The sequence below is a fragment of the Vigna radiata genome, chromosome 5 (assembly GCF_000741045.1).
Source record: "Vigna radiata var. radiata cultivar VC1973A chromosome 5, Vradiata_ver6, whole genome shotgun sequence".
Taxonomy (NCBI): Eukaryota; Viridiplantae; Streptophyta; class Magnoliopsida; order Fabales; family Fabaceae; genus Vigna; species Vigna radiata.
The window spans coordinates 32,626,717-32,638,247 of record NC_028355.1 but is presented as its reverse complement, the minus strand read 5'-3'; the positions used below and the strand labels follow the sequence as shown (position 1 = coordinate 32,638,247).

Genomic DNA, 11,531 nt, shown 5'->3' with positions numbered 1-11,531 from the left:
CAAATAAACATTGTATATACAAAAAAGCCAAAAATGAACATTGTGTACAAAATGAAACCACAAAATGCACAGTGACAATAATTGAGAAAACAAAATGTGGATGAACTGTTTCTTTCTCTCTCACACAAATGATGTCAGAAATGGAAGAAATCTTAATAAAATGATAGTAATAGGATGTTTTCTTAAATATGTGTTAAATTCTAAACATAGTTGTGGAGTCTGATACACCTTCAAGTGGATGACCAACATACATAAATGACCATCTAATCATCTTCAATCATTATTCATCATATGGTCCCAACTATAAAAGTCCAACCCTACATACACACCCATACTCATCTCAAGACAAATTACTTATTATTTATATTATATTTCTTTTCACAAAAACAGATAAGAACCAGATCAAAACATCATACTACCATGTCACAGATTTCCACAACCCACTTGGTTATATATAATGTTTGATAGTGTGACACCGACTAAGGTAAGGAGTGATTGTCGGTATAAGAGGTATGAAATATAAGAGATAGGAAGTATGAAAGATATAAACAAAGAACGATAGGTTTTCAGTACAAAGGATACATAAAATAATCAAATATACATTAAAATAAAAAAATCTATAGACAATATAAATATGAAACTATACAACTAAAAAGTAACTTAAAAAAATTGATTTGATTATTGATATAAACAAAATACATTTGCATTTGCATAGCATTTTGTTCTCTATTTACAAAAATAAATAATGATTAAGTATTATAGTTTTATATTTTTAAAAAGACTGGTTTGTTTTTAGACAATGTTATTTCTCCTTTTTCTCTCTAAGAATTAGATAATAAATGTGTAATAAAATGGATGATTGTATTAAAAAAATGTTATTTTGTCGATAATTATATTAATAAATATCAGCTCATAATTTTCTAAATGACGCCATCGCTGATTTAATAAAATAATTAAATGTTGAATCATCATTACTTTCTCATTTTACATCCTTCAAGCTGAAGCATTAATAGTCATGGAAATTATAGCTTTGTGTGACCTTGTGGAACATCTTTTATCTACTAAATTATCAGGCTTTAATTTTTATCCTTCATGTTACCAAAAATAGGAGCCTATAAAAAAAGTGTATTTTGATTCTAATTATTAATTATAAATAGAAAATAATAACCTGTTCTTAGTATTTATGTACCATTAAACAAATTTGTATAAAAATAATTAATAACAAGTAAATTTATTTCATTTTCTATTTATTTTGACTTTCTTTAATCTCACCTGTATTCTAATTTTCTTCTTTTCTTTCACAAACATATGTAAATGTTCCTGTTAGTGCTGTAAACAGACTTCACTTACACATCAAGTCAGCAAATATTCAAATGGTAGAGATAAAAAGAGAAAGTAAATACTGGGAATAAATGTCTATTCAATGTAACCAACCATCTCCTACTTTTGATCACATGTTTATAGTTGTTACCATGGATATGGGATTAGTAAAATTCTAATCATGGTCCATAGCTGACCCAATACTCCTAATCTCGTTTCACCTTAATTTAATCTCACTGTTTTTCTCCTTATGACCGGCCACTTCAAGACAGATCCTTACCTTCGTCAATTGGATCATCTCATATTTCTTCATAATCGACCACTATCGATCGTCCGAACCTTCCGGTACAATATGATTATTAGTTCAAAAACTTATCGGCAATATATAAACATGAAGACTAACAATCCTCGATTTCTAAAATAGTTTCTAAATTTGTCTGTAACAAATGTTTTTTTTTTATCTTGAAAAAAACTTTTCTATAATAAAATTTTTGTAGTCATCCCTTCAATTACAATACGAAGACATAGAAAATTGATGTTGTTGGTGTGGTCGGCCACCGAAACGAAGGAGATGGAAGTATAAAAATGACCACAATTTTTGAGTATGTGTTGGAAGCCATGGTGATACCACAAACAACAAACACAAGCTTGTGATTTACACTGTTTTCTTTCTAAGTGTACATGTCCTACTTATCTTTCTAGTCACTAGCACATATGTGTCAACCTATCTAGGGACAATTAATATATATTAATTAAAGTGATATTGATAATTTAATTTTGAAAAATTACATGTTTTTAAGATAATTTTATTACCTGGAAATGTATCATTATCTTCCATCTTTATATACTTATAATCTTTATTAATTATGTTAAATTATTAATGAAGGTTAGATCTGTTAATAAATGTTTTATTTTAATGATAAATAATCTCATTTTTATGTTGTTTAGACTGACATAATGGATGTTGTTGATTTTAGACCAACATAATCTATTAACTTTTATGTTCCCAACCAAGCTAAGACTTGGTATGTTCATGTGATACTAACCGAAGTTATCTCAGTCTACTACAATATATATATTTATATAATTTTTATAGATTGTTAAATCATCAATAATTTTAAATAAAAAAAGTGAACTTTTTTCAAACCAATATTTGAATCATATATATTATTAATTATGAATGTTTAAGTTTCATATTTTTAAAATTAAATAATAACAAAAAAGAACAAAGTGATTTATATTTTGAAAAATATATATTATATCCATTTTGATTTATATGAATGAGCATTAAATGAGTTTAGATTAATATGAAACATTTTTTTGTATAATTTACGTGAAAGAAATGTTTAATTGAATGATTTTTTTTGTATAATTGTATAGTTTAGATAACATTATTAAGGTCCATAAATCTTATTATAAATATCATTATAGTATGAGCAGTTTTAGAACTTTGATAAACTGTCTCATAATGTTAAAATACTTGAGACATCATCTGAATAACAACACCTATGAAAGATTAAATTCAACATTGAACTCCGCTTTAAAAGAGATATTTTTCTTCTAAAACTTCATTTAAGCATTCTTAGATTGGTACTTAAAATGTGAAACTTTGTGTATGAAATTAGAGATAAAATTTCTGAAAGTGTAATGAATCAATCAATCACGTTATCTTTTCCAAATTTGACTAAGCATATTTTTGAGTTGAAAGAAAGCAAGTTTTGAAATAGTGATGCATGTATAAATTATTCCTAACTCCAAAGGAAATAAAGTTCCTTTATGATCCACGTTTCGAAAATTTGTGTCATTGAAGTAGTAGTTTCAGAAGAAAATGCCAATTTCAAAAAATTCAAAAGTTATATGGTCAAAGATTCTTGTCTAAAGTTATATGGTCAATTATAAAAACTAAATTTTACCCAATTTTATGGGTCATATTCATTTATTGTTAAAATTCAATATTATCACTTTTAGTGAATAAAACATTATATTCTCTTTTCTTGTTTCCTCCTTCTTTGGAAGTCTACCATTACTTTCATAATGTCCAAAATTTCTTTATAGTAAACCATGTGAAATTAATTAAAAATTCATTCAATCTAATACACTATTATATATTTTTCTCTTTTTATGTAAATTTGGCCTAATGTATAAATATTATTTTCTACATTTTCCTCATCCTCCTCTAATTAGCTAAGGCACCCAAATATATATTTGAGTACTCTTAATTTTATTCATTTCACTTTAGAATTTTATTTAGTCAAATAATCACTAACGGGAAAATGGATTAATTACCTCACATGTACAATAGAGAATTAAACTCTGTATAAATGTGTCGTGATATTTTAGTAAATAAAAATAACTTTATGTTTATGATTAAATGTAAAAAGTTTCATTTACATCAAAATGCCTAAAAGTAAAAAATACAAGTATAAAATAAATAAATAAATAAAAAATATTATAAGTAAGATTCAAATTCAAGATCTCATTCTTCAACACACAATGCTTTTAACCAAACAAATTATCTCAATCTTTTAACATGATAATAATAATTTAAAAATTTATTACTATCTATTATCTATTTTATACCATATAATTATTTTTTATAAGTTTTACATTAAATAAAAAGAAAAGTAGAAAGTAAATAAAAAGAAAAGTTTTTAATTGATTTGATAAGTATGATATATAAATAAACATTTTTATTAATAAAATTGTAAGATTACAATTTTGTCCAAGTAATTAAAATTAATTTAAAATAAAAGAACGGAGAATTGATTCTCTTTATTTTTAACTTTGATTGTTCTTCATGGTTACTTGTAAATTAAACGATAATTTCATATTTTTTATGGTTGTTCAGTTGACTTTTCCTCCTCTTTCAAAAAATAGTGAGGTTACTGTCTTTATATTTCTCTTTCTCTGCTCTTACTTTCTTGTAAATTATTAAATATAAATATGTGTAAATTGATCTCGATGAACAATAAATCATACTAAAAGAACTTTAAAAGTTTAGTGTTATACATTGGTATAATTTCCCACAATGTCATTAAAAATACATTTGTAATTTTTAAATTTATTATCTAAAAACTATGGATTTTAAGAATCATTTGCTCTATTTGTACTTTTATTGAACGAACTCTAATAAATTTAATTTTTTTATTTATTTCTTGAGTGCATATGCAAAATGAAATCCAACTAGACCTTTGAACTTGTCTTGTCTTAGTGCATAATTAAGTCACATTAATTAAATCATGGAAGATCTTCCTTCTTCAAGCATATTCAATTAAAACATTGTAGTATAGATATCATTATTGAATAAGTCTTGATTTTTTGAACTAATTATGTAAGTACAACATAATAACACACGATCATATAGTATATTTATAATGGCCAAAGACACTCTAAATATCAAGTTATATTTATTTAAGTTTTTGTTGTTGATAAAAAAAAAAAGCATGTTAAATAATATTGTGGTTAACTAGAAATTACTTTTATTAATATTAAGAATAAAGTTAAATTATATAAAAAGAAGTACAAACCTCTCATTTTATAAGTCGATATATTTGTAAAATTGAGTTAAAAAAATATTAGTTTTAACTGAATTATATTTTAACAATAACTATTTTATTGATTCTTATATTTATAACGGATCAATCTTATACTGCTACATAAGTAATTATAAAAAATTATAAAAAATAATTATTAAGATAGATTTTCCTTTACTATATTTGAAATTAGACATAAATTCCCCACCAATATGTGAAACACAGTCACCTATAGATTTTGTTCACCTATATAGAAATTTGGAAAATATGGAAAGTAATTATTGCCCTAGGTTTCCTAAAGAGGTATTATGAGTCATCCATCACTATAACCCTATTTGAAAGGCAAGGCTTATCATAATGGAATTTTCTTTCTTAAATTTTCTTTATGGGATTCCAATAAGAAATAAAAAAGGTTGGATTGAATAAATATAATATAGAGTATATGTCAACTTGTTTATGTAATTAACGAAATTAGTGGTTGTAGTGGAAAATAGCTAATTTTGTTCCAAGTGTCTCTTCGTTATTGCTTCTTAGTCAACTGTATAGTTCTTCTCTTATCCACACATACACACACTGTTTTATTAAAATATATATTAACTTTCATTAAAATAATAAACATGGATAGTCACCTAATTCGAAACAAAAGTTCAGGTACTGAGTTGGATTATTCATATATTATAAGTAGCTACTTTTGTTTTCTTTTTTTCTAAAATTATATTGCACAATGGCGTCACGTGATTTTACATAATTTTTTTCTGAAAATAATAAATAATAAGAAATTTTGAATTATATAGTGAGGAGAGCATAATTTGGTTACAGTGTTGGAGACAGAGACATATGAATGTGTGTTTGTAAAGTGCAATTGAAGAACAGAAGCAGCATTTGGATAATTTGAGACAATAAGGAAAATGATATTTTAACACTTTGATACCATTTTGACACTGTATAGGTATCAAAATATGGTTGGACGATTTCAAATTAAAATAACAAACTTTGGCTTTTCTCTTCCAAATATACTTCTGTCTCAAATTAAAAAACAAACTTTGGCTTTTCTCTTCCAAATATACTTCTGTCTCAACTTTTTTAATTTGAAATTGTCCAATCACATTTTAACACGTGTACAGTGTCAAAATAGTGTTAAAAAATGGTGTTAAAATATATTTTCCTTTCAGACAATATCTTAATCCAAGAAAATTGTCACTGTCATAATATCTTTAAATCTGTGTTTTGTGATGAATCACGTAATTAAACAAAAATAATAATAATGTTGTGGTTTTGGGTAGTGGAATGCTCACAATTACCACCTCTTGCAGTAAATTAAGATAGATTTACTTTCAGAAAATGACAATGTTTTCATAGTGCTTCAATGATTAATCCCTTTTTAATACCAATAACAAAGTAAATATAACATCTAGTGTTAGTGTTAGTGACTTCCCACACATTCCATTTCATCTCATGCCAATATTCTTTATCATTTTGCTCACAAAATCCACATATTAATTACATTTTTTTTTTTACTAAATTGGTTGAAATCTTTAGTGGTAGTTTAGGGTAATATTTGTATCTATCTTTGATTTTGGAAGGTTTAGATTACCAAGTGCAACTGTCAAAATAAAGATATAAAGTCATAACACTGTGTTATAGGTAATATATTCCATTTTAATATTATAAACCACTAAACATAATTAAATATTTTGATGATTCATAGTAGCTAGGTAGATATATATGTATATATAAATAGATTATTTACCTTATGACTTACTCATACCAAGCAAGAGGATTTCATACCAAAATCAAGCAATCATGCCATTACAATATATAATATTAACAAACTCATTTACCTTGATTCAACATCTGAGTTAATCTAATTCAACTTAAACATACCAATTCAAATTATAAAAGTAATAAAACAGTAAAAAAAAAATATTTAGTTTTCTTTACTTGTCAAACGACCTAACAATTTTATAGAACTCCAAACAACTCTCACAAATCAAAGAATTTTATCTGTACCTACAAACGACGGAATCACGATCAGGATATACCATTAGAACCACTGATTAATAGAGAACTTAATGGAAGATTCATATGACACATACAACAGAAAAAAAAAAATTCTCACATGCATTGGGAAACGAGAAAACTAGAGAAAAGAATAGAAACTAACTTATTATTTTGTAATACCTGATGGAGTAGAGAAGTTTTAGAGAGATAGTATATTTTTAGATAATAAAACTAGTTAACTAAAATTCTATTTATACTTTGAACTTTTAATATTAAAATAAATGAGTCTCATTATTTAGTACATATTATTAATTCTAATACACTATTTTCTAAGTCTTTATACCATATTTATCTTAACCATCACACAATGCTATATAAATTAAAAAGGTAAATATCATATTTTACTAAATATAAGCATGGAGCTTCATTATAATTGTATTTAAGGCATTGACTCACGACAACCAGTTATATAAAAGTATAATTTTTGGAGTTTATTAGTAGTCTCTTTTGTATTATTCATCATGTCCTTGTGTGACGAGTGTATGAGTAATATAGAAGAAAATGAAGAAAAATACATTATTTATAAGGACATCACAAGCAGTTCAAAATAAAGATGTTATTAGTTAATAGAAAGAGTTCTTTTTTTTGTTAGGTATTCTATATGCTTGTAATTTTTATTATTTAGTTATTATATTGTCAGGTGTATATTTAAAGGAAAATGATATTTTAACACCAATTTTTTGACATCATTTTGACACTGCACATGTGTCAAAATATAGTTGAACGATTTTAAATAAAAAAAAAACTTTAGTTTTTCTCTTCCAAATATGTCCTTACCTCAGCTTTTTTTTTTTTTAATTTGAAATCGTCCAATCACATTTTTTAACATTATACAGTATCAAAATGGTGTCAAAAAATGATGTTAAAATATCATTTTCGATATTTAAAATAAACTTGGTTGGGCTTTCTCAAACCAACAAAAATGCAAGAAGAAGAAAAAATGGCCTAATTGAAGACCACCAAGTTCCATAAAAGGCATACCAAATAGAATAAAAGGAAGTATGAGAACTAGGAATTCATTCATTGTTAGATGAAGTTGATTTTTGGAATGAAGTTGAGAAATGATGATTCTCATTTTCAAATGTTGGATTATCTAATGAAGAATTAAGAAAGTGATAAAACCTAAATAACTATGTTTCCACTAAATTTTGTAATATAAATGTGGATTATCATAGACACAAATCAATTATATTCAAATTCAATATATTCCATGAAATGTGAATTATCTTTTGAATTACAAAAGAATGTCAAAAATTAATAAAGCATCCATAGATCCTTAGGTTTAAGCATTATGAATTATCGTATTAGTTTAAGATTGAATTTCGAAATTTAATAATAATCAATATAGCCCTATAATTCAATCAAACCGATTCAGGAACCAAAAGGAAATATCATCCAAATTAATCTAAAATATTCATCAAATTGAGCTATCAATTAATTACCTAAGTTCACTTTCTAACTCCCATAAACGCAAATCATTATCATCATTTAACGAGTCTGGAGTTAATGAGAAAATAAAAAAATAAAATTAGATAATTGTGAAACAAAAATCAAACTCTTATGATTATAAATTGATTGACGAGAGAAAAGGTTTTAACCTAAAACTTGAAAAGTCTAAAATGAAATCAGAAAAACTTCATTCTGACTATATGTAACTTCGTTTATACTACTAACACCTAACTTGATCCAGTGTAAGTAATTAGACCTTTACTAAGCCCATTAATGCATAATACAATTGGGCCAAAAGTCCAAAAATACGAAATCAATTTTTTTTTAGTAAATTTCAAACTTTATTATTTTAATTATTTGAAATACATTTCTTAAAATTCTTAAATTTTAATTTTCTTATCCAAACAACTGATTTAAAGATTTAAATTTACCATAAGTGAATTATTGGATGTAGTAAAAAAGTTTTAATAAAAAAAAAACAATTGATTCTAAAAAGTACTTTCAAAAATTGAAAATAAGTCAATACTCTATAGTTATCGTATCGAGTAATAATATTATGACACACTTTTACATTCATTATTATTTATTATTATCTAAAGGTAAAATGGTCTAAAAAGTATAAAATTTTGTAATTTTTCGAGAGTAAAAAGTAAAGATAGTATCAAATGAATGTAAAAAATTTAGTGTGTGAAAGAATCATTTCTTTGTTTCGTTTCCAAAAGGAGATTGATCAAAGCTTGACAAAAATTATCTACCAATATTCAGAACTATACAGAAAGATGTAATGTAAGGACATTCAGAAGAAACTTGATACTTGTGGAGTTCCTCTTGCCTAAACCAACTCTCTGCAAATTCACATCAACAATGATCTTCATGTTCAACAATTTCTGTCATATGATACAGATTTTACAGAGAACAATTGGTACATACCATGAATTTGGAAGAACAGAATCTTATGAACATAGATCTAAGTTCATCTACCCTTCAGTCTCATTGAAAGTGTGAGAATCAAAACTTAGCACCTTATGCTGCTGCTCAGAGCTCTGAACAACCACAACAAGAACATGGCTACTTCTATGCTGGTATTCCAAGGCATTAACAGTGAGTGTTGGTGGTGGTTCCATGGCAGGATTTGGGCAAACAATGGTGATGGTGGAACGGCACAAGGGGCAAGTGGCATGAGATTTGAGCCAAGGATCAATGCAAGGGAGATGAAAAGCATGGTTGCATTTTGGCAACAATCTCAAACTCTCATTCTCTTCAAACTCACTCAAACAAACTGAACAATCATGAGCCTCCACCACCCCTTTTGTGTACTTGCAGACTTTGATGGATTTGATGAGAGCCTCATCCAAACCAGAATTTGAGGAAGAAGAAACCTGACCCAGTTCACTGCTCCCATCTTCTTCTGGTGCAGAATCATTTGATTGCATGGTGCTGCTGCGTCTGCAGAACCTTGAGATGATGGTGTAGTATGTGACCAAGATGAAAGTGCTGGCTAATATTCCAATAACAGCAACTATGAGAGGAGAAAACTCAAATCCTGAAGGATCATCAGCATCAGAATCAGCACCAAAGAAGAGAGAAGGAGGAGGAGGAGAGTAGACTATGTAACACCACTGGGGGCAGTAGATGCTGCAGATTCCTTCAGAACAATCCTTTGGAGTCCATGGATATGGATTTGGATTGGAGTTACTTGCAGAACCCATTTCTGTTACTTTGTTCTGTGAATGAAGCTAATCATTCATCCATGGAAGACTCAATTATTGGTTTTTCTTCTCTTCTGTTACCCATTTTTTGGATCTTACAAGAGAAAGAATCAGAATCAGAAGATGGGAAATTTAGAGTAAAGTAATTGAGAAGAAAAGCAAAGATAGGTGATCACAATTTGCTTACTCATCTTATCTTCTTCACCTACTTTTTCATTCTACTTTCTTCTTTTTCTTCTCAAAATCTATACTCATAATTATGCTTTATAAAATTTATGAGATTATAATTAATGTGTGTTGAATGTTCATAATATATAGGTACATATAAGTGCTTAAAGTACAATTCATACTATATAAATACATATAAACGTTTTCTTATAAATTGATTTCAAATTTAAAATTTACTTTTTAATCATTTTCAAGATTATATTAACATTCTAATTTTTCTTTTAATTTTTTTTTTGGAAACTAAATGTGAAAAAGTAAAACACAATATAAAATTAAAAATTTTGGATAGAGAATAGTGTTAACTTTTTATTAATATATTTTTAATAGTTTGGAGATTGTTTTATTTATTTTAAGTGGTTGTACATAATAAAACAATGTCAAGAAGCTGCAAAATTAATTGATAGTTTTGTCCATGTGACAACTTAATAATTGCTTCTAATTTAATATATAAATGTTATAGTTGAATATTTTATAATTCAATCTAACCTTATCACATGGCTAGATCCCAATATTATTTATCAATTCTGCTACGTCGGTTTTTGTCGGCGGGGAAGATCGTCATTCTATGTACTCCACTCTCATAAAAAAAGGTTTAAAAATCTAAATTATACTAAAATAACTTTTTAATGTAACTTTATATAAAGAGAATGGTTTATATTACCATGATTATTCATATCAAATTTTATTATAGTTAAATAAAAATGAATTTAAAAATATGCATTATTTGTGTTTTAATATATATAAAGATGATATTAAATAATTTTATATGAATATAAGTATATAGTGATCAATGGGGTATTTGTTTGTTAGTTGAAGTAGGCCATGTTTGTTGATCTATATATGTAGCTTTGAGTAGTCTTTAAGACATGGTTGGTATGATCACACTCAACATTTTCTATATATTTTCATTAATTTGTCTTATATGTATGATATTTGTATATATTATGGACATTTTTTTTCCCTTTTTTTCTGATGCTTATTAGAAAAAAATGGAATGTCTTCACACCCACTGTGAAAGGGAGAGGTGTCTATATATCAAATCCATAGACTTTTTCAGGATGAATTTATTGTAATTTTAAATCACTTTCTATTGAAATTTCTTTAATCTAAATAACTCTTCAATCATTTTCCTTGACTTTGTTTTTCCTTTCTCTTAATTTTCTTTTAGTCAGTCAACCTTTTCACTTCCTTTTTCTTCTTTCATTTTCATCTCAATTCAAATCAAAACTTA

The 11,531-nt window shown here is 26.4% G+C and overlaps 1 protein-coding gene across 2 annotated transcripts; it reads right to left on the bottom strand.

Annotated features, from left to right (window-relative positions):
• Positions 1 to 9,051: 9,051 nt before the first annotated feature.
• Positions 9,052 to 10,324, bottom strand: LOC106761192 (RING-H2 finger protein ATL52-like). Of its 2 annotated transcripts, none has more exons than XM_014644717.2 (2): positions 9,294 to 10,324; positions 9,052 to 9,208 (listed from the first exon to the last, which is right to left on the bottom strand). In XM_014644717.2, exon 1 carries the CDS (start codon positions 10,070 to 10,072, stop codon positions 9,341 to 9,343), a length of 732 nt encoding a protein of 243 aa, XP_014500203.1. In that variant the 5' UTR covers positions 10,073 to 10,324; the 3' UTR covers positions 9,052 to 9,208; positions 9,294 to 9,340. The 2 variants fall into 2 exon arrangements, with proteins under 2 accessions (XP_014500203.1, XP_022637206.1); XM_022781485.1 differs by having other exon boundaries at positions 9,052 to 10,166; positions 10,260 to 10,280.
• Between the last annotated feature and the right edge of the window lie 1,207 nt (positions 10,325 to 11,531).

Bases quoted from the DNA above. Each gene is read 5' to 3' on its own strand.
- LOC106761192 (XM_014644717.2), bottom strand. From the start codon at position 10,072: ATGGGTTCTGCAAGTAACTCCAATCCAAATCCATATCCATGGACTCCA.